This window comes from Astatotilapia calliptera, chromosome 20 (assembly GCF_900246225.1).
Source record: "Astatotilapia calliptera chromosome 20, fAstCal1.2, whole genome shotgun sequence".
Classification (NCBI taxonomy): domain Eukaryota; kingdom Metazoa; phylum Chordata; class Actinopteri; order Cichliformes; family Cichlidae; genus Astatotilapia; species Astatotilapia calliptera.
Window position 1 is genome coordinate 4,655,613 of NC_039321.1, and position 24,534 is coordinate 4,680,146.

Below are 24,534 nucleotides of genomic sequence, written 5' to 3' on the forward strand. Positions count from 1 at the left end.
ATCCCACAACCAAATGGAAACAGTGGAGAGGCCGCTAGGAAAGCTGCAACCACCAAGTACCTGCAGAGGGTCAGGCAAGTCCTGAGGAGTCAGCTGACCGGTAAGAACAAGATCCGGGCTATCGACACCTACGCCTTGCCCGTGATCAGGTGCAGGCTGTGTAAAGATCCCCCTGAGACAATCCAGCACATAACAGCAGGGTGTAAGATGCTAGCAGGAAGTGAATACATGGAATGCCATTATCAAGCTGGAATAGTATACAGGAACATCTGTATGGCCTGAAAGTCCTGAGGTCAAAATGGAAGATGCCCCCCTAGGGTGGTGGAGAATGACTGAGCTAAGATCCTGTGGGATTTCCAGATACAGACAGACAAATGGGGATGGCCGGAAAGAAAAGTGGTGGACAAGCAGAGAAAGACGGCCATAGTGATAGATGTAGCAATATGACAGCAACATCAGGAAGAAGGAACACGAGAAGTATTAAGGGCTCAGAGAAGAGCTAGAGAAGATGTGGAGGGTGAAGGTAACGGTGGTCCCAGTGGTAATCGGAGCGCTCGGTGCAGTGACTCCCAAGCTAGGAGTGGCTCCACCAGACCCCAGGAACAACATCCGAGATCTCTGTCCAGAAGAGCGCAGTCCTGGAACAGCAAAGATGGATCTGCGTAGGACCCTCAAGCTCCCAGGCCTCTGGTAGAGGACCGCCCGCCTTATATCCAGTTGTTTTTTCAACTTTGTGTGATTTTTAAGCTTCGGAATGGAAATGAGGGAGCAATATAAAACTATCCTCTCATGCATGAAAAATTAGCTATAATAACCTGTTTTTTGTCCTCCGTACAGAAGGCTGAAAATCTATTTCTGCTATATTTGGGTCTGCTATGACTGACTTGTGAAGAGTGAAACAATCGGTCATAATAACACCACATGAAGTAGTTTATTTATCTGCATGCTGTGGCTTTTCTCAGCTAAACGTCATCTGAAAGAGGTGAAACGTCCGGGCTGACCTAATCACTCTGCAACATTCATCCTCACACAGCGGTCTGTACATTAACTTTCTGCAGTCTCAACTGCTAAATGCAATGATGGAATACTCCAAAGACGAGTACAGAAGGCTGGAAGTCTTCAAAATGCACAGTTCTCTTCTTATTGGATCTGTGCTGTAGCATCATACCATAATGCTAACATGTGCTATTATAACTGTGGTATTGCAACATTCTTTAGTTCAATGTTAAGCTAAAATAAAAGTCACTTTATCCCGAGGCTGACTCCACGTTTAACTTCAAAACATGTCAAAAGCAGAAAAATAAATAAACTTTTGTATCAGTTGTGTTGAGCTGTTGTCCACTGAGAGAGTTAAGACTTCATCCATAGCTTAAGTCCTGATGTAGTTCATACTGATGTAACAGTAGAGTACAGAGGAGGTGAAGCATCTTTGGTGTGGTTGGTGGTGCTGAGGTCCTCTGAAGACTTGGAGTAGACGACATCAGCTGTGTTACCACAGGGGGCGCCGTTTGTGTCAGGACTGTGGGAAAAATCCACCTCAGAGTAACAGAGACTATGCGAGTTGTCTTCAACCTGGGATACAAAAGTGAGATCAAACTTTAGAATCTGAGTTTGTTGTCTGAGAACAGATGAATTACTTCACTACACAAACAGTTGCCTGCTTTATGGCCTCAGCTTAGAATCACAACACAGTTTTACTTACGTTGTTCTGAGCAGAGGTGACGAGGCAGTAGATGCCTCCGCTTTCATCTCCACCTGAACGGGGACCTTTGGCGTAATCATAAACTGAAGACACTTTTACAGGAGGTGACCTGCTCGCTACGTCACCCTCTCTGATCTCTTCATACAACCTGTCGGCCTGCAGCAGGAGAATAAACCAGCTGACAGATGCAAAGCAAACAATAATGAAGCTGATGTGTGTCACAGGTCCTAAAACTCACCTCTGTGTCCGTTTCCACAGGAGGTCCTGAAAAACATGCAGCTCAGAAAATAAACGTCTGTCTTTAAGACACATAACAGGAAGAAGAACCCGAGGAACTAAACTCAGGAACGATATGAAGAACTTCATATGAACTTCAGTTAAATAAGACACATGACTGATAAAGAATCAAAACTATATCAATCAAATCTGCTACCACCAGTTTCTGTTGTGAGTCATAAATGAACATCCGGTGCTCTTTTTACAAACAGACTGAACTTCAAAGGTGAAAACAGTGTGACAGAAACATCACACCTGACTTAATTCATGCAAACTGGGACATTCTGAGCTGAGACAGATCAGCCATGGTGCCATGTTTCCCTGTGTTTTGTGGTTATTTGATAAAACTGTAATTTTGAAGGATTATTTTTGAACATATCCAAGTGAGACTGTTGGTGATCGTCACCATCCGATCAGTAACACCTTTCAGTCCAACGGTCTGTTTTCACAGCAGCTCTGTCAGTCTGAGATTATCTGGTGTTACCATGACGTAGACACACTCTCATCGTGGTGACTGGATCAGAGTTACGCTGATTTTATACAAAAAAAGGTGGAAAACTGGGAAAGAGAAAAAATCTTTTCTATTTGGTTGTTGTGTTTAAATGGTGATAAAAAATTATACTTTGTCATCATAAACACCTTTTAAAGGCAGATTATTTACCAGTACACTGAATAAGGCAGCAGATTATAGCGTACATGCTACGTTTTGACATTTCTATTGTTTGACAGAATATTAAATCTGTGCCTCACCTCTGGGTTTAGTGGTCCTCCTCTTCATGTAGAAAATCAGCAGAGCTGCTGATAAGACGACGATCATAACGAGCAGAATCAGACCCACATAAATCAGCACATCTGCAGGAGTTTAACAGAGAAGATTTCTTTTACTCGCAGTGTAAACATGTGGCCTCCAGGTCTGTTCATCTAGCAGTAAAGTTGTGCACATACAGAGTAACAAGTTGTGTTGCAGAAGGCAGAAATGTGCTGATCACAGTCTATATCTGTCTCATGCAGTGCTGCTGTGAGGAAGTCAGCCATGTCCTCTCTCAGCTGCTGTGGTGGAAACTTATTTCTCTTTATTTCTACAGTTTTTCTCTTTTACGTCACTAAAAGATCAGAGTGATTCTTCCACAGCTCTTAATGTGTCATTCTTGTGTAGTTCACTCATTAATGGATCTTCATCACATGTAAATCTGCATACATATAAAAATCTATAACGTACCTGAACTTCCAGAGGAGGCTGATGAAGGTGTGGAGCTTCCTGAAGTTGAGCTTAAACTCTGTGCTGTTGGTGGTGTGGAGGCTGATGAGAGAAACACTGAAGCTGAAAAAGGTCTCAGAGTCCCGTTTGGTGTTGAAGTGGTTGAAGCTGTGAACAATGAAAGCATCAGAGTCATAATAAGACCACTTGAAGCAGTTTATATATCTGCATGTGACTGACGTGGTTATGGGCTGTTTGACAGCAGAACTGATGAAACTTGATGTTTCAGATAAATATAACATCTGTAGGTGATTTGAAGGAAAAGTAGCTGCTTTTGAGACGTGACGCTTCTGTCACACCTTCAAAGACAAACACGACTGTTAGCAGAAACTCACCTTCTGTGACAATCAGCTCAAAATCAGAGTTTCCATCTGTCCACCAGCGTTCGTCCAAAGAGCACCTGTACCGTCCTGAGTCAGACTGTTTCAGCTGTGTGATGCTCACATACAGAGTATATGACAGAGTGGATGTTTTTACACATTTAATGCTGTATCTGCCGTTCTGAGCTGCATCATCAGATGTTTCAACAAGAATGTTTCCATCTTCACATTTTTCCTTACAGAAGAGTTTCCTGCTTCCAGAGAAATAAAACCTGCATTTAACTGTGATGTTTCCTCCTTCCTCTGCTCTGTGAGGGAGAGTTTGTGCTTTGACCAAACCAGTGTTTCCATCCTGAAGTGCTGCTGAAAGGATGAACAATCTTTAGTTACAATCTTACTATAGATTAAATGTGACAGATGATTATTAATTTGAACTGATCACAGAAGTTCAGTTAACTTCATTTTTCTGTTTTTATTTGCAAACAGCAAACTTCCTGTTTTATACACAAACACAAAACATCTGATGTGGAAGATTCAGAGTTTAAGGTTGTGAAAAAGATTTATTATTATTAATCTTTGATGACATCATCATCATCACCATCATCTGTTTCTATGTTTGCATGTGAAATGAGTGTTTTACATCTGCTGCTAAACATCCAAACGTTTCAGTTCAAAAAGAAATGAAACACAGAGTGCTGTTTCATCAGTGTTGTAAGTCTGTCTCTCAAAGAGGAGGAAAAGTATTTGATTACAGATTCTGTCTACAACATAAAGTAGAAATTTTGGGGATCAAACTGGTGTGAAACAAAATAATAAAGTTTGTGGAAACATTTAAATTCCACATGTTTATACATTTCAAGGAGTTTTCTTATGCTTTCAATAAGCTGCATGTTTGATTCATTTCCAAACTTCACACTATGTTTAACCACAGAAACCAGTAACTATGACAGAGAAGAAGTGAGTTGTAAAACTGAGCGATTACCTACAAATGAAAATAAAATGGAGACAAATAAAAGTTAGAACAGAGAAAGTGACAGAAATAAGAAGAGAATTTACTCACTGAGGAAGATGAAGCAGAGCAAAGTGAGTTTCATCTCAGAGCTCTGATGGTTTAATGCTGCTTCAGTTCGTCTTCACTTCAAACCAGGAACTTCTTAATGACGAGGTCACGCCTTCACACACACACACACACACACACTCCTTCTCTCTCACCAGTCTGAGTGAGTGATGCGATCCTAAATCCCGGCAGTCTGAGTGTGTGTGCAGGTCTGGATCCTGGAGGTCACGCTGGAAGGATCCATCTAGTGGAATCACTGGACTCTCTTCATGGAGCTCATGGCTCAGTAAAACAGCTGACAGAGACACGGAGCATCGTTGATCACATGAAACCGGAACTTGTGCGATTTTAGCGGCTTCTCCCGAACATTCATCTGACTGTTAGGGGCCAGCTGATAAACGTCAACAGCTCTGACTCAAGGACAACTTTGATGGAGCTAAACTTCAGCAGACGAGACAGTTTCTGTCTCTAATCACGAGCATGTCAAGTTACCTGGAACAACGTGATGCAAAACTTCCTGTAAATTTCCAAAATAAAGGCTCCTGTTTGACTTAGCAGGAAGTGGAGCAGATAAAACTCTTTTTAGAAGACCAGTATGTATATTTAAATGGAAATAAATGGAAATAAAGAATAACTAGTTATTTAAGCCAGCCTGTTTCCAGCATGGTTATAAGAGGTGTTAGTTATAATACACTGTCAGTCCTGCAGATCAAACAGAACACTACAATCCTACTAATTAATTTTTTCTACATCTAAAAATCAGCATAAAAGTTTTTTTTTTAACCTACATTTGTTTAAGTAAATGTAGAAAAGTAAAAAATGTTATTGTTTGCTGGCCTGACTCCTGTTTACCTGTCAGACCTTCTGCACCCAAACACTCCACAAAGGTCTCTCAGATCAGCTGACCAGTCACTCCTTGCTGTCCCCATGTCGAGACCGAAACACTGGGGGGACCGAGCTTTAGCTTCTGTGGCCACCAATTTATGGAATAATCTGCCCCAACACTTGAAATTTCTAAATCTCTTTTAAAAACGCACATTTTCTTCATGGTTTTTTAGGAGTATTACCAGAATCAACTTGTAGTAGGCTGCTCTCAATCTGTATTTTAAATTTGTTAATTTTATTTATTATATGAATAAAATAATCATGTATTTTACTAATGTTTTAATATTGAATATTTACTTATTTACTTTTTTCATTTATGTATTTATTTTATTGTTATTTAACTTAGCTTGTCTGTTTAATCTGTGGTTTTTAAACTTCTGTTTTTTATTGGAAAGCTTTGGACAAACATGTTATTTTTAAAGTCCTCTATAAATAAAGTTGGATTTGATTAATTAATCAGATATTTGTAGAAAAAGTGAGAAACAGATGAAAAGTCCATCATGACGTGTTTTTGAAATTAAAACTGAGCAGCAACAAATGAAGACTCGGGGATGGGAGACTGTCTGTGATCACAGGAAGACAAAGAAACAGTTCCTGTTTTAATGGAAGGTTTTATTGCTTCAAGACATAAATTCACAAAACAGATTTGATCATAAGCAAATATTAAGCTTTTGTTGACACAATAAGAGCAGAACTGATAAATCCAGAATAAGTATAAACAATAATGATCACAGGCCAAACCCAGCTCTCGTTCACACTATATTTACTTTATTGTGTCAAATATTTATCAAATGTTTTTTCTGGCAAATAAAATATTTCAGACTTCTTTTAAATTTGTTCTGATCATAACTTGAATCTTTTGACATTCAGACCTTCATCCAGTCTCTTCTGACACTTGAGCTGTGAAGGGAAATATTTACCAAGTGTTTATCTTCATTTTATTGTTTTTATATTAGAAAATATTTCCATGTTAAATTCTTGATTTGACAACACAGACAGGTGACACAGCAGTTTAGCTGAGTTCCAGTGGTTTAGTTTAAATACACATCATCATAAATAGTTGAGCACATGCAAAATCAGCCACCTGGAGCGTTTTTCATGACTACATCTAAGGACCTCCCTCCAAGAACAGCCTACCTGCTGGCTGATCTAATAACTCTCCATACTCCCTCCTATATGCATCATTTTGTGCAGCTCTCTCACTGAATCTGTCCGACAGAATCACTATAGCAAGAATAGTTTCTCAAACTGGGAAATATTCCAGTTTGAGAAAATGAAAAACAGAATCAATTATCTGTTAAACTAAATTATAAGCAGCTGCAATTAAAAAGCTTTAAACTGAGGCTGATTGTTTGTCTGCAGGTGATAAACGTCATAAACTGTTTTAGTCACTGAGGTTCCATCAACAGCATCACTGCTGGTGTTTTTCAGCAGCAGAGGAGATCTGTGGTGTGGTTGGCAGGGCTGGCATGCGCCTGAAGCCTGGAGGAGACGACATCAGCTGCATCACCACTGGGGGGCGCTGTTGGTGGTGGGAATATGTGAAGTAAACTTCAGCGTAATCAACTCCATTCATGTCATCGTTAGCCTGACATCAAACTTCAGACTCTAAATTAAATGATAAAGTTACCCTCAGCCTGTGCATGAAGCAGAAATGAACAAAATAATGAAAATATCCAAAACACTAACAACTGTACCACAAATAACAACAATCATCATCATCTCTAATAACAAATTAAAGATTTTATTATTGGACTGTTTTAACTAGCTGTACCTAATAAACTGGGAGCAGAGAGTCTGCATTGACTTTGTGCATTCCTCATCATTAATATTAGCTGGTAGAAAGAGATGCTATAGTAAAAATCAAAGAGCCTAAAATCAGACCACAGTTTTACTTTGTTGTGAGCAGAGGTGGAGAGGCTGCCGAGGTCTGTGTCTCCATCTCCATCTGGCTGAAGGCTTTTGGTGTAGCGTACACTGAACACACTCCTGCAGGAGGTGAACTGCTCTGTCTGTCCTCCTCTCTGATCTCTTCACACAACTGCTTGTCCTGCAGAAGGAGATCAAACCAGCTGCTTGATACAAATCAAGCTGTGATGAAGCTCAGCTGTCTCACAAGTCCTAAAACTCACCTGTGTGATGTCAGCACGCTCAGATTCCACAGGAGGTCCTGAAAAACATCAGAAGATAAACATCAGTCTTTAAGACGTGTTCACCAAGTAGAACCTGAGGAAGTAAACTCAGGATCGACGATGATAACTGGCAGTAATCAGTTACTGATGCATGTGCCGCCAATATGAACCACAACAACAGCAAACTAAGAACAGTTCCTGTATATTTTTATTTGATCTTATTAAAGATCATTTTAGTTCATTCACTACTTTAAGCTTTTAGTTTAGTTTTAGTTAACTCTAATAAGCTTGATGGACACACTTTTATCAGGCCGACTGTTACAGAAGAATTAAACAAACTTTGTACAAACTGTGATTATTTTGTTGAGGAAGAATCTCTGTGCCAGGCTCTGTTTGGCTTTTCTGTATATAAAATGATGAAAATGATATTTTCCTACTAAATAAACTGCATCTGTTGACAGACAGAAGCTGATTTCAGGCATTTTCTTTGCATTTTTCTCGTCTGACTCCTGTTGTTAGCACATAAATCTGTTTCCACTGTGACATGATGAGTAATTTCCTACAATGTGTACTCTTAAATGTTTACTATTCAAACTTGTTCACTGAGGTATTAGACTCCAGGAAATGACTGTGCATTAGTGTGATGAGCTCTGAAGTGATGACAACACTGTTGTCATGTGTTTCCTGTAGCCTCACCTCTGGGTTTAGTGGCTCTGCTCTTCATCAGCAAAGATGCTAAAAAGATGCTGATGACAACGACCACAATCAGACGCACATAAAGCGGCACACCTGCAGAGAAGATTTCTTTTACTCACACAGTGTAAACAGTTGTTACAGCAGTGGTGGTGTAACAACTGACCACAGGCGTTTCCTCTCATAATTGTGGGCGGGGCATATAAAGAGGAAAAGCTGTGCTGTTGGGCCGTTTGAGGCAGTGTGTGCGGTCGTCATTGTGTTACTCCTGTAGAGTCCTGAGTTGTTGTCTTTTGTTAATTTTTTATTGTGCATGAAATTAGGTTGATTCTCTTGGTGGCGCTGTCACTTGGTGTTCGCTCGCTCTGTGGTAGAGTATCACTTCCTGTTCCTGCTCAAACACAGTGGTGTTTCTGAGTAGCTTATTTGCTTAGCAATTTAATTAACAACTTTTAAATACATTCTTCTTTCATAGTATAATCTTCACGTGCTTCATCCGAAGCACACTTTTTGTGTACTCACAACTTAATTTATAGCCAAAGTATTCACTCACTGTCTCTGTACTGTCTCGCTAGCTTGTAGCCGACTCATTAGCACCATGGCTACTTCACCTGTCCCTCCTGCACTTTCTTGCTCATTGTGTCAGATGTTTAGTTACTCCTCGGCCTCCTTTAGCAGTAATGATATCTGTAACAAATGTAGCATATTTGCAGCGCTGGAGGCCAGGGTTACTGAATTGGAGACTCGGCTTCGCACCCTTCATTCACCCGTAGCTAGCCAGGCCCCTGTAGCTGGTGCAGCCGAAGATAGCGTAGGCCCCGCTAGCTGTTCCCCGGCAGATCCCAAGCAGCTGGGGAAAGAGGGCGGCTGGGTCACGGTGAGGAGGAACATAGTCCTAAGCAGAAGCCCCAGGTACACCACCAACCCGTTCATGTGTCTAATCGTTTTTCCCCAGTCGGCGACACACCCGCCGGGGGTCAAACTCTGGTTATTGGCGATTCTGTTCTCAGACATGTGAAGCTAGAGACACCGGCAACCATAGTCAATTGTCTTCCAGGGGCCAGAGCAGGCGACATTGAAGGAAATTTAAAACTGCTGGCTAAGGGTAAACGTAAATTCAGTAAAATCATAATTCACGTCGGCAGTAATGACACCCGGTTACGCCAATCGGAGGTCACTAAAATCAATATTGAATCGGTGTGCAACTTTGCCAAAACAATGTCGGACTCTGTAGTTTTCTCTGGTCCCCTCCCCAATCAGACCAGGAGTGACATGTTTAGCCGCATGTTCTCCTTAAATTGCTGGCTGTCTGAGTGGTGTCCCAGAAACGATGTGGGCTTCATAGATAATTGGCAAACCTTCTGGAGGAAACCTGGTCTTGTTAGGAGAGACGGCATCCATCCCACTTTGGATGGAGCAGCTCTCATTTCTAGAAATATGGACAAATTTATTAAACCCCCCAAAATATGACTATCCAGAGTTGGGACCAGGAAGCAGAGTTGCAGTCTTACACGCCTCTCTGCTAGTGATGGTGAGATGAAGCCTCATGATGAACTGAAGCTTTCCATCCAATTGGTCGACTCATGGTTCGAAGCATTGTGATGATTCATTTGCTCTACTGCGCCATCAAGTGGACAATTCAAGTGAAGCGGGCTCTTTGATTATAATGATGTGTAAACCTTATGTACATCTGGATAATGACACAAACTAGTGTTTGGTGCTTCACTTTTTAATAAACTAAAAGACAGAAATCAGATTATAGGATGTGTAGTGTTGTTTATTTATATTTTGGTGTTTATCATTTGTGATATTTATTACTGTGTGCATACTTTATTAGGAGAGACAAAATAAAAAAAACAAAACATCTCTTCCTTGCTGGTTCCATCGAAGAAGAAATGCACAAGTAACTATGTAGCACGTACGTAATCCAATTCCACAACACGGTGTGATGGGGAATCAGCTGTTTTCCTGCCCATGTTATTTCGAATCTGGCGCGAACCGGTGAACCAGTCCCTGAATCAGTCACGTGGTACGGACTGCCCGCGAGGCCTCGAACGTCACTGCATACGTAATCAAAGCAAGCCTCGATACGCGCTTCAGAAAAACGCCCCCGCGATTACCCGACGCACGATTTGAAGCTTCGACACACAGGACACATCACTACTCTCTGCAGCTTCTCTCCTCCTGCTACCCCCCCAAAAACCCATCTCCATAGAGACTGTGTCAGCTTCCAAAAAGACAAAAAACAAACTAAAAACCAGCAACAAACAACTTAAACATAAACAATCACAAAGAAAGAACAATACAGTATCCACATCTGAACCAAAGAGTAAAACAGTGAAATGTGGATTATTAAATATTAGGTCTCTCTCCTCCAAGTCTCTGTTAGTACATGACTTAATAATTGATCAACAAATTGATTTACTCTGCCTTACAGAAACCTGGTTGCAGCAGGATTCATTCTAACTACCAGAAACCTCGACGCACAGTATGGGCTCAAAATGTGGTCATAAATATTTTGTACTTGTAAAAAAGATTTGTGTGTGCGTAAAAAAGATTTGTGTGTGGACTTAGAAAAAAACCCCCTGCAAGTTACAAGTACGGATTTTGACCCTATTTTTCTTCCTTTCATCTGATTGGTCAATGTCATGTCAATCACAAATGTAACAATCCAATCAGAGAACAGATGGGTTTGGCTGTCGAGGGGCGCTTTTTTTGAACTGCAGGTCTTTGAAGGGAATAAATGCCCTTTTACATGCCAACCCAGCGTTTTCCTTCATCACCACGAAGGAAAACAGTCTGTGGTCGTCCGAGTTTGGTGATTTTTGTGTCAGAGGTCTACGTGTTTAATACAGGGACTTCCACAGCCTTTTCAACAGCGCTGCGGACCGCGGGGTGGGGGCGGGCAGTGTTTTGGAAATGACAATCTTCATTACAAAGCTTTCTTCGTTATGAATTAGCATACATGTTTTTATTGAACATTTGAAGAACCAGCAAAAAAAACAAACTCTTGTAGAGGACATAAAGTCAGAGATAGAAAAGACAAGGAGCAGGTGCATCTAGTACAGGTAGAGCTGCTGCAAAAACCCACAGAGCCCAGCAGCCAGCGTAACAAATTCTGGATCCTTTGCTTTTAGTTAGCAGTTAGCATTAGCAGCACATTCTGCGTCCGATGTGAAAGGACTTTTATGCTGCGCACTGTGACTCACAGCAATGGTCCTGGGTCAGCCCTGACTTTGTGTTAAACTAATCCTAAAGTAATAATGGTATTTCTAACCACTGATATACCACAACTTTTTCCTTTCAACAGCTACTGAAAGTTAGGGGACCTAGCTGTTATCGGATATTTATATAGCGATCCTCCAGCTTCAAACTGTATCACCCTTCAAGGACCTGCAGTTCAAAAAAGCGGCCCTCTGACAGCCAAACCCATCTGTTCTCTGATTGGATTGTTACATTTGTGATTGACATGACATTGACCAATCAGATGAAAGGAAGAAAAATAGGGTCAAAATCCGTACTTGTAACTTGCAGGGGGTTTTTTTCTATGTCCACACACAAATCTTTTTTACGCACACACAAATCTTTTTTACGCACACACAAATCTTTTTTACACACACAAATCTTTTTTACGCACACACAAATTCTTTTTACACATACAAATCTTTTTTACGCACACACAAATCTTTTTTACACATACAAATCTTTTTTACAAGTACAAAATATTTATGACCACATTTTGAGCCCATAGCACAGGCCGAGGGGGCGGTGTGGCAGCAATTTTTCACACCAGCCTATTAATTAATGAAAGACCAAGACAGACTTTTAATTCATTTGAAAGCCTGATGCTTAGCCTCGTCCACCCCAGCTGTGAAACTCAGAAACCAGTCTTACTTGTTATCATCTATCGTCCACCTGGGCCTTACACAGAGTTTCTGTCTGATTTCTCAGACTTTATATCTAATTTAGTTCTGAGCTCAGATAAAATGATTATTGTGGCTGATTTTAACATCCATGTAGATGCTAAAAATGACAGCCTCAACATGGCATTTAGTCTGTTATTAGACTCAATTGGTTTCTCTCAAAATGTAAAAGAACCCACCCACCACCTTAATCACACTCTAGATCTTGTTTTAACATATGGCATAGAAACTGAACATTTAACAGTGTTTCCTGAAAACCCTCTCCTGTCTGATCATTTCCTGATAACATTTACAATAATTGATTACACAGCGGTGGAGAGTAGACTTTATCAAAGTAGATGTCTTTCTGAAAGCGCTGTAACTAAGTTTAAGAATATAATCCACCCACTGTTATCATCTTCAATGCCCTGTACCAACACAGAGCAGAGCAGCTATCTGAACGCTACACCAACAGAGGTCGATTATCTTGTTAATAATTTCACCTCCTCACTACGTACGACTCTGGATACTGTAGCTCCTGTGAAAACTAAGGCCTCAAATCAGAAGTACCTGACTCCGTGGTATAATTCTGAAACACGTACCCTAAAGCAGATGACTCGTAATCTGGAGAGGAAATGGCGTGTCACAAATCTAGAGGATCATCATTTAGCCTGGAGAAATAGTTTGCTGCTTTATAAGAAAGCCCTCCGCAAAGCCAGAACATCTTACTATTCATCACTGATTGAAGAAAATAAGACCAACCCCAGGTTTCTCTTCAGCACTGTAGCCAGGCTGACAAAAAGTCAGAGCTCTTTTGAGCCAACCATCCCTTTAACGTTAACTAGTAATGACTTCATGAACTTCTTCACAAATAAAATTTTTATCATTAGAGAAAAAATTACCAATAATCATCCCACAGATGTAATATTATCTACAGCTACTCTTAGTACCATTGATGTGAAGTTAGACTCTTTTTCTCTAATTGATCTTTCTGAGTTAACTTCAATAATTACTTCCTCCAAACCATCAACGTGTCTTTTAGACCCCATTCCTACAAAACTGCTCAAAGAAGTCCTGCCATTAATTAATTCTTTGATCTTAAATATGATCAACCTATCTCTAATGATCGGCTATGTACCACAGGCCTTCAAGCTGGCTGTAGTTAAACCTTTACTCAAAAAGCATCTCTAGACCCAGCAGTCTTAGCTAATTATAGGCCAATCTCCAACCTTCCTTTCATATCAAAAATCCTTGAAAGAGTAGTTGTCAAACAGCTAACAGATCATCTGCAGAGGAATGGTTTATTTGAAGAGTTTCAGTCAGGTTTCAGAGCTCATCACAGCACAGAAACAGCTTTAGTGAAGGTTACAAATGATCTTCTTATGGCCTCTGGCAGTGGACTCATCTCTGTGCTTGTCCTGCTAAACCTCAGTGCAGCGTTCGATACTGTCGACCATAATATCCTATTAGAGCGATTAGAACATGCTGGAGGTATTACAGGTACTGCGCTGCAGTGGTTTGTATCATATCTATCTAATAGACTCCAGTTTGTGCATGTAAATGGAGAGTCCTCTTCACACACTGAGGTTAATTATGGAGTTCCACAGGGTTCAGTGCTAGGACCAATTCTGTTTACATTATACATGCTTCCCTTAGGCAGTATCATTAGAATACATAGCATACATTTTCACTGCTATGTTGATGACACCCAGCTCTATCTGTCCATGAAGCCAGATAACACACACCAATTAGTTAAACTGCAGGGATGTCTTAAAGACATAAAGACCTGGATGGCCGCTAACTTTCTGCTTCTTAATTCAGATCAAACTGAGGTTATTGTACTCGGCCCTGAAAATCTTAGAAATATGGTATCTAAGCAGATTCTTACTATGGATGGCATTACCTTGGCCTCCAGTAACGCTGTGAGGAACCTTGGAGTCATTTTTGACCAGGACATGTCCTTCAATGCACATATTAAACAAATATGTAAGACTGCGTTCTTCCATTTGCGCAACATCTCTAAAGTTAGAAATATCCTGTCTCAGAGTGACGCTGAAAAACTAGTTCATGCATTTATTACTTCCAGGCTGGACGACTGTAATTCATTATTATCAGGATGTCCAAAAAACTTGTTGAAAAGCCTTCAGCTAATCCAAAATGCTGCAGCAAGAGTCCTGACAGGGACTAGAAAGAGAGAGCAGATTTCTCCTGTTTTGGCTTCCCTTCATTGGCTTCCAATTAAGTCCAGAATTGAATTCAAAATCCTGCTCCTCACATACAAGGTCTTAAATAATCAGGCCCCATCTTATCTGACCTTGTAGTACCATATCACCCTATTAGATCACTTCGCTCTCGCTCTGCAGGCCTACTTGTTGTTCCTAGAGTATTTAAAAGTAGAATGGGAGGCAGAGCCTTCAGTTTTCAGGCCCCTCTTCTATGGAACCAGATTCCAGTTTGGATTCGGGAGACAGACACTATCTCTACTTTTAAGATTAGGCTTAAAACTTTCCTTTTTGCTAAAGCATATAGTTAGGGCTGGACCAGGTGACCCTGAATCCTCCCTTAGTTATGCTGCAATAGATGTAGGCTGCCGGGGGATTCCCATGATGCATTGAGTTTTTCCTTTCCAGTCACCTTTCTCACTCACTATGTATTAATAGACCTCTCTGCATTGAATCATATCTGTTATTAACCTCTGTCTCTCTTCCACAGCATGTCTTTATCTTGTCTTCCTTCTCTCACCCCAACCGGTCGCAGCAGATGGCCGCTTCTCCCTGAGCCTGGTTCTGCCGGAGGTTTCTTCCTGTTAAAAGGGAGTTTTTCCTTCCTACTGTTGCCAAAGTGCTTGCTCATAGGGGGTCATATGATTGTTGGGTGTTTCTCTGTATCTATGAAGCGCTTTTAGGCGACTTTTGTTGTGATTTGGCGCTATATAAATAAAATTGAATTGAATTGAATTGAATGAAGTAGTTACTCAGAAGCACAGAAAGTTTTTATACTTTCACCAAGTTTTCTGTGTTAAGTTCCTGCTGTTGTACTTTCTGCTAAAACTTGAGCAGCTCCTCATTCTGCTTCAAACCCTCAGTAACAACTACAGCTCCCACAATGCTTTCCTCTGTCTGTGTCTGTTACACTGACACTTGTGAAAACGCTCTGAAACCAAACAGCGACTAATCACAGTCTATATCTGTCATCTAGCACAGATCTCATGCAGTGCTGCTCTGAGGAAGTCAGCCATGTCCTCTCTCAGCTGCTGACCTGCTGTGGTGGAAACTTTTTTCTCTTTATTTCTAAAGTCTTTCCTCTTTTACTTCACTGAAAGATCAGAGTGATTCTTCCACAGCTCTTAATGTGTCATTCTTGTGTAGTTCACTCAGTAATGGATCTTCATCACATGTAAATCTGCATACATATAAAAATCTATAACGTACCTGAACTTCCAGAGGAGGCTTAAACTCTGTGCTGTTGGTGGTGTGGAGGCTGATGAGAGAAACACTGAAGCTGAAAAAGGTCTCAGAGTCCCGTTTGGTGTTGAAGTGGTTGAAGCTGTGAACAATGAAAGCATCAGAGTCATAATAAGACCACTTGAAGCAGTTTATATATCTGCATGTGACTGACATGGTTATGGGCTGTTTGACAGCAGAACTGATGAAACTTGATGTTTCAGATAAATATAACATCTGTAGGTGATTTGAAGGAAAAGTAGCTGCTTTTGAGACGTGAAGCTTCTGTCACACCTTCAAAGACAAACACGACTGTTAGCAGAAACTCACCTTCTGTGACAATCAGCTCAAAATCATCGTTTCCATCTGTCCACCAGCGTTTGTCCAAAGAGCACCTGTACCGTCCTGAGTCAGACTGTTTCAGCTGTGTGATGCTCACATACAGAGTATATGACAGAGTGGATGTTTTTACACATTTAATGCTGTATCTGCCGTTCTGAGCTGCATCATCAGATGTTTCAACAAGAATGTTTCCATCTTCACATTTTTCCTTACAGAAGAGTTTCCTGCTTCCAGACAAATAAAAGTTGCACGCAACTGCGATGTTTCCTCCTTCCTCTGCTCTGTGAGGGAGAGTTTGTGCTTTGACCAAACCAGTGTTTCCATCCTGAAGTGCTGCTGAAAGGATGAACAGTCATTAGTTACAATCTTACTATAGATTAAATGTGACAGATGATTATTAATTTGAACTGATCACAGAAGTTCAGTTAACTTGAAATTTCCCACTCGTGGGACTAATAAAGGTATCTCATCTTAACTTCATTTTTCCGTTTTTATTTGCAAACAGCAAACTTCCTGTTTTATACACGAACACAAAGCATCTGATGTGGAAGATTCAGAGTTTAAGGTTGTGAAAAAGATACAAAAATGAAATTTGACTTTTATTTATCTTTGATGACATCATCATCATCATCATCGGCAGCAGCTATTTCCATATTTGTATGTGAAATGAACATTTTAGTCGCGCTGCTAAACATCCAGTTCTCACTTTGTTGCTCTTCAGCTCATTAAGAGAAGAAATGAAACACAGAGTGTTTGTTTCATCAGCTCTACTATTATAAGTTTGTCTCTCATAGAAGAGTAGACGAAAAGTATTTGATTACAGATTCAGTGTCCAATAAAAAGTAGAAGTTTTCTGGGGATCAAACTGGTTTAAAACTAAAAATAATTTGCAAATTACAAAAAAGTTTGTTGAAACATTTAAATTCCACACAGATTTATATATTTCACAGATTTTCTTATGCTTTTAATAACCTGCATGTTTAACCACAACAACCACTAACTATGAGGGAGAACAAGGAAATGAAGAAGGAAGTTGAAAATTTAAAAATAAAATGGAGACAAATAAAAGTTAGAACAGAGAAAGTGACAGAAATAAGAAGAGAATTTACTCACTGAGGAAGATGAAGCAGAGCAAAGTGTGTTTCATCTCAGAGCTCTGATGGTTTAATGCTGCTTCAGTTCTTTTTCACTTCAAACCAGGAACTTCTTACTTCTCTTAATGACGAGGTCATGCCTTCAAACCACACACACACACACACACACACACACACACACACACACACACACACACACACACACACACACACACACACACACTCACACACACACACACTCGGGGTGAGTGATGCGATCCTAAATCCCGGCAGTCTGAGTGTGTGTGCAGGTCTGGATCCTGGAGGTCACGCTGGAAGGATCCATCTAGTGGAATCTCTGGACTCTCTTCATGGAGCTCATGGCTCAGTAAAACAGCTGACAGAGACACGGAGCATCGTTGATCACATGAAACCGGAACTTGTGCGATTTTAGCGGCTTCTCCCGAACATTCATCTGACTGTTAGGGGCCAGCTGATAAACGTCAACAGCTCTGACTCAAGGACAACTTTGATGGAGCTAAACTTCAGCAGACGAGACAGTTTCTGTCTCTAATCACGAGCATGTCAAGTTACCTGGAACAACGTGATGCAGAACTTCCTGTAAATTTCCAAAATAAAGGCTCCTGTTTGACTTAGCAGGAAGTGGAGCAGATAAAACTCTTTTTAGAAGACCAGTATGTATATTTAAATGGAAATAAATGGAAATAAAGAATAACTAGTTATTTAAGCCAGCCTGTTTCCAGCATGGTTATAAGAGGTGTTAGTTATAATACACTGTCAGTCCTGCAGATCAAACAGAACACTACAATCCTACTAATTAATTTTTTCTACATCTAAAAATCACCATAAAAGTTCTTCACCTACATTTGTTTAAGTAAATGTAGAAAAGTAAAAAATGTTATTGTTTGCTGGCCTGACAATCAGCTCAAAATCAGAGTTTCCATCTGTCAACAAGACTCTGTCCAAAGAGCACCTGTACCGTCCTGAGTCAGACTGTTTCAGCTGTGTGATGCTCACATACATAATATTATTTGAGTTTTCATATTTAATGCTGTATCTGCCGTTCTGAGCTGCATCATCGGATGTTTCAACAAGACTGTTTCCATCTTTACATTTTTTCTTACAGAAGAGTTTCCTGCTTTCACGGAAATAAAATTTGCACCCAACTGTGATGCTTCCTCCTTCCTCTGCTCTGTGAGGGAGAGTTTGTGCTTTGACCAAACCAGTGTTTCCATCCTGAAGTGCTGCTGAAAGGATGAACAATCATTAGTTACAATCTTCTTATATGTTAAACTAAGACAGATGGTTGTCACTGTGTTGTTCCTCTTCAGTATATGAAATAAATAATAATTCAGTGTTGCTTAAGGAGCTCTACTAAGATGTTCAGAAGGATAGAGAAAAAAAAATATTTGATTGCAGACTTAATGTACAATAAAAATTCAAAAAGTCATTTCTGGGGTTAAAAGTGAAATCAAAATGATTTGCACAATGCAGTGATGCAAAAGCAGAAGTTTGTGTAAACCTTTGAATTCGACGTATGTTTATATTTCAGGGTTTTATCTTTTTATAAATATTAAAAAGTGTCCTTTCTATGAGCTGCATGTTTGAGTGACTCTTTTCCAAACACTCAGTTTAATCACAGAACGAAATAATTTGTATGAGAGAGAACAAAGAAGTGAAGCAAGTTGTAAAACCAGCTGATTACATACAAATGACAATAAAATGGAGACAAATAAAAGTTAGAACAGAGAAAGTGACAGAAATAAGAAGAGAATTTACTCACTGAGGAAGATGAAGCAGAGCAAAGTGTGTTTCATCTCAGAGCTCTGATGGTTTAATGCTGCTTCGTTTCTTTCTTTACTGCAAACGAGGAACTTCTTACTTCTCTTAATGATGAGGTCACGCCTTCAAACCTCAGGATCAGGACTTTTATGAAACTTTTATGAAAAATAAAATGTTAGATTATTTAAACAATGATCATGTTCAGAGAGCAGTTTCTCTGATCAGTCAGACATTAAAAACTAAACAAGAAACTAAACCAAGAAGAACAATAACAAAATAAACACTCACTAATAACCACATCAAAAAAGTGTTTTTTCATCTCGCAGTGATGTGCTGTTATACTTCTGCTGTGCATGCACAAAGTTTCACAACACAGCTTGTAAAGAGCTGCAAACTTCTGTATACAGGTACATGTAAGAACTGTGTGTATGTGTTGAGGATACATGATTGGCTAATATTGACCATTTCAACAGTTCACTGCTGCTTCCCCTTAATCCTCTGCAGCAGCATGTTTAGATGAGCTTCAGCTGATCTGCATGGACTGCTGGCTGAGCTTAACTCAGGATAATGTATTTTTAATGTTAAAATAGAGGATCATGTCATGTGTCATGTAAATAATCGTTCATTTGTTTCAATCTGCTCTACCATGATTAAGTGAAATTAAGTAGGGGTAATATTGAAGCAGGAGTATATAAACAGTGTTGTGGAGGTGAAGAGAGTGCCAGACAGAATCATGAAATTAAAGCTGGATATTGAAGGTGTGATGATGAGTGTTGTCAGTGAGTTTTCCCCACAGGCTGGATCTCAGTTAGAATAAAGAGAAATTCTGCAGCAAGTATGATTAAGTGTTAAAGAGTGCCACCGGGGGGAGAGAGTGACGACCGAAGCAGACTTCAGTGGACAATGGACAGACTTCAAGGGAACAGAGGCGAAGAGGAAGTGTGGGGTAAGTATGATGTAAAGGTGGGAAATGCAGGAGGGCACACGGTTGTTAATGGTGTGAAAATGATGGAAACGGCTGTAGTGAACACGCTTCAACCAGAGATGACTGATAATATACAGCTGTAGTGCTGAGGGAAACTGCCAAGCAGGAGCCGTAGGTCAGCGTGCCAGGGGGACCCGGTCAATCCGAGCCAGAGGTCAGCACGTTGGAGGGACAAGGTCCACGTCCAGCACGGCCTGCTCGGCCTGCACGTCCACGTCCAGCATGGCCCGTTGCAGGCCACCTGAGCTGCAATGCGGCCGCCACTGGACTCCACTATTTTGTGGGAACTATTTAGATACTGCTGGTGGATGCATGGTCGGATTTTGGGAGTATGAACCTGGAAGAGTTTTTTCCTTTTGTTTATTTTGGGAAGGCTCTAGCTCTCCGTGCTAGACCTCCCACCACCCACCCTGGGTTGGTCTGAACTCTGTTTTTGGTTGGTGATTGTTTTTGGGCCTTCGGGAGCCGGTCCTTAGAGGGGGGGGGGGTACTGTCAGCGACCTGGGTTTGAGCGACCCAGGGTCCCTGAGCAGTTGTGGACTTTTTTATATTTTGTGAAAATGTGTGTGCACTGCTCTGCTGTCAAGTTTTTTTGTTCTCATGCGTGTATAGGGAGGTGTGTGTGTGGGAGTGGCTGTAGCCGGAAGACCACGAAGAGGATGCTTAATGGTGTGGTGAAGCATCCACCGACCGAGATGATTGAGTGAGACTCCATGTCAGTGTCTTGAGAGCAAAGTCTAAGTCAGTGTATGCCCGCAGGGGTAGTGTGCCTTGACAGCTGTGTCTATTGCATAGGTGTCAAACTCTGGCCTGTGGGCCAAATTTGGCCCGGGGGTCTTGATGGTTCCTCCTCTTCCTGCTCTTTCTTGGGTTTCTGCTGCCCGAGGCCAGTCCCTGGCCTCCTTCTTTCCGCTTAACATACACTCACTAATAACCATATACTTGGCGGTTGCAGCTTTCCTAACAGCCTCTTCGTGGTTCCCATTTGCCTGTGGGATCCCCAGATACTTGTACAGTGGGGCAAAAAAGTATTTAGTCAGCCACCGATTGTGCAAGTTCCCCCACTTAAAATGATGACAGAGGTCAGTAATTTGCACCAGAGGTACACTTCAACTGTGAGAGACAGAATGTGAAAAAAAAATCCATGAATCCACATGGTAGGATTTGTAAAGAATTTATTCGTAAATCAGGGTGGAAAATAAGTATTTGGTCACCTCAAACAAGGAAAATCTCTGGCTCTCACAGACCTGTAACGTCTTCTGTAAGAAGCTTTTCTGTCCCCCACTCGTTACCTGTATGAATGGCACCTGTTTGAACTCATCATCTGTATAAAAGACACCTGTCCACAGCCTCAAACAGTCAGACTCCAAACTCCGCCATGGCCAAGACCAAAGAGCTTTTGAAGGACACCAGGAAAAGTATTGTAGACCTGCACCAGACTGGGAAGAGTGAATCTACAATAGGCAAGCAGCTTGGTGTGAAAAAATCAACTGTGGGAGCAATCATCAGAAAATGGAAGACATACAAGACCACTGATAATCTCCCTCCATCTGGGGCTCCACGCAAGATCTCATCCCGTGGGGTCAAAATGATCATGAGAACGGTGAGCAAAGATCCCAGAACCACACGGGGGGACCTGGTGAATGACCTGCAGAGAGCTGGGACCAAAGTAACAAAGGTCACCATCAGTAACACACTACAACGGCAGGGAATCAAATCCCGCAGTGCCAGACGTGTTCCGCTGCTGAAGCCAGTGCATGTCCAGGCCCGTCTGAAGTTTGCCACAGAGCACATGGATGATACAGCAGAGGATTGGGAGAATGTCATGTGGTCAGATGAAACCAAAGTAGAACTTTTTGGTATAAACTCAACTCGTCGTGTTTGGAGGAAGAAGAATACTGAGTTGCATCCCAAGAACACCATACCTACTGTGAAGCATGGGGGTGGAAACATCATGCTATGGGGCTGTTTTTCTGCCAAGGGGACAGGACGACTGATCCGTGTTAAGGACAGAATGAATGGGGCCATGTATCGTGAGATTTTGAGCCAAAACCTCCTTCCATCAGTGAGAACTTTGAAGATGAAACGAGGCTGGGTCTTCCAACATGACAATGATCCAAAACACACCGCCCGGGCAACAAAGGAGTGGCTCCGTAAGAAGCATTTGAAAGTCCTGGAGTGGCCTAGCCAGTCTCCAGACCTCAACCCCATAGAAAATCTGTGGCGGGAGTTGAAAGTCCGTGTTGCTCGGCGACAGCCCCAAAACATCACTGCTCTCGAGAAGATCTGCATGGAGGAATGGGCCAAAATACCAGCTACTGTGTGTGCAAACCTGGTAAAGACCTATAGTAAACGTTTGACCTCTGTTATTGCCAACAAAGGTTATGTTACAAAGTATTGAGTTGTATTTTTGTTATTGACCAAATACTTATTTTCCACCCTGATTTACCAATAAATTCTTTACAAATCCTACCATGTGGATTCATGGATTTTTTTTTTTCACATTCGTTCTCTCACAGTTGAAGTGTACCTCTGGTGCAAATTACTGACCTCTGTCATCATTTTAGGTGGGGGAACTTGCACAATCGGTGGCTGACTGAATACTTTTTTGCCCCACTGTAGCTGTGCTCCATGTCTGTAATGTTCCCTTCTGGTAGTTTGATCCTCTCAGTTCTGACTACCTTCTCTCTCTTTTTTTATCATCTGACTACACTTCTCCAGTCCAAACGACATTCCAGTATTGTTGCTGTATATCCTGGTGGTGTGGATCAGTGAATCGATGTCTTATTCTCTCTTGGCATACAGCCTGATAGAGGATGAGTTGACGATTGCTCCATTCCATAGTCAGTATCCGTAGCCAGTCTTGCCAATGATCTCAATGAGGGGGTTCAGGCCTATGCAGAACAGCAGTGGGGACAGAGCATCTCATTGGTAGATCCCACACTTCATGGTGACTTGTGCTGTTGGCTTGAAGTAGGCCTCTAGTGTTGTCCGCCACATCCCCATTGAGTTCCTGATGAAGGCTCTTAGGGTCCTGTTGATCTTGTACAATTCTAGGAATTCCAGGATCAAGGTGTGGGGCATCGAGTCATAGGCCTTCTTGTAATAAAGCCAGGCAGTGCACAGGTTGGTCAGCCAAGTCTAGTTAATGTTAAATTAACTAGTTAATCTCTGGCTCAACAGAGATCTGACTTTTTGTGAGCCTGGCTACAGCGCTGAAGACAAACCTAGGGTTCATCTTATTTTCTGCAATCAGTGAAGAATAGTAAGAGGTTCTAGTTTTACAGATGGCTTTTTTATACGGGGTATATAGACGGGTTTTTTTTTTATAGTGGGCTCTTTACATTTTGAGAGAAGCCAGTTGAGTCTAATAATAGATTTAATGCCATATTAAAGCTTTCATTTTCACACGTTCGCATTTTTGGGGGTCGATAACAGGAGGAGAGAAGCTGCAGAGACTGCAACTCTGCTTCCTGGTCACACCTCTGATTAGTCACATTTTGGGGTCTTTCTTACATTTGGCTAGATTGGCTAGAAATTAGAGCAGGTCCATCCAAAGTGGGATGGATGCTGTCTCTCCTGACAATGCCAGGTTTTCCCCAGAAAGTTTCCCATATATCTATAAAGCCCACATTGTTTTTATTTTGTCAGGTGATCACCATCCTCTCCCTCTGTCTGTTTACCTTCAATGCCCTGACATTTATTTTTAAAAAACCTGTCACTTTTATTTTAATTGCACATGCACATGCTTTATTTAGTTTGCTTGGAGTATTTACTGTTATTATATTTTTCTTTGAGCATTGTAATGCTGTCTGTAAAACTTTCTGTATGAGTGTAAGAGGTTTTTTTCTGCTTCCAACTGTCACTTTTATTTAAATCTTGCATTGACACATACTGTTTCCAATTTAAGTCCTATATTAACTTAATTTATTTGATGAGCCATGCAGCTGCTTAGCAGCGTTGTAGTTAGAACATCACGTAATTTAGATATACAGAAATATTTTTTGTTGCTACTTTGTACATTTAATGATTGAATACATAAGAAGTAAAAATGATTAACAACATGTTGCTGGAATAACAGTGTTTTGATGATGAATCCTTTATTTGGACCCCTTCCAACCATTCATACATTACACAAACATCACACTGGGGAGACAGGTCGGAACAGGTACCATTAAAGAAGTTGCAGTTGTTCTTAATGTCGACCACTGGTCACCAGGTCTATTAATTTCCCGTTGCAAAGCCATATTGCATTCAATAAACACAGTCTCAGTACTCATGCCTTGCCCTTTGTCAATCAGCCAGCCTTGTGGGGTTTTGAACAGCTGTAACCGCTTTCTTTGTTCTTCGATAAGCCTGGTCCGAGCCATCTCCGATCAGCCAGAACTCTGTTATCATGGTGTCATGTCATTCAGTGTCCTCCATCGAGAGTGTCGCCAGGCACCCGACGCAACCGACCACTGAGTATCCAGCAGCAAACGTCTCTGCAGGACAATCAGGCTCTCCCGAGCCTAGGCTTCTGGTCGAGGGTAGGGTGTCAATTTTGTTAAGGGACCAGTTGATCAAATCAGGTTTTAGAGAGCAAGACTGAGAGTCTCTCTGAGGGTTAGAGTTAGACGAGACTAGACAAGGACATAGAAGCCAAGCAGGAAAGATAAGGGAG

At 41.2% G+C, this 24,534-nt stretch overlaps 1 protein-coding gene across 5 annotated transcripts in view; it reads right to left on the bottom strand.

Annotated features, from left to right (window-relative positions):
• Positions 1-609: 609 nt before the first annotated feature.
• Positions 610-24,534, bottom strand: part of LOC113013690 (uncharacterized) — a 44,370-nt gene continuing 20,445 nt past the window's right edge. The window contains exons 1-8 of one of the 5 annotated variants that reach the window (XM_026154797.1): positions 17,124-17,276; positions 15,999-16,343; positions 15,681-15,771; positions 3,198-3,253; positions 2,729-2,830; positions 1,941-1,966; positions 1,703-1,858; positions 610-1,572 (exon numbers count right to left, since the gene is read on the bottom strand). In XM_026154797.1, coding sequence (XP_026010582.1) covers positions 1,387-1,572; positions 1,703-1,858; positions 1,941-1,966; positions 2,729-2,830; positions 3,198-3,253; positions 15,681-15,771; positions 15,999-16,343; positions 17,124-17,157 — 996 coding nt within the window. In that variant the 5' untranslated portion in view covers positions 17,158-17,276 and the 3' untranslated portion in view covers positions 610-1,386. Of the gene's footprint in view, positions 1,573-1,702; positions 1,859-1,940; positions 1,967-2,728; positions 2,831-3,197; positions 3,345-3,571; positions 3,920-4,616; positions 5,166-15,680; positions 15,772-15,998; positions 16,347-17,123; positions 17,277-24,534 lie in introns of those variants that run through there. The other 4 variants (XM_026154794.1, XM_026154795.1, XM_026154798.1 and 1 more) reach the window with 4 other exon arrangements.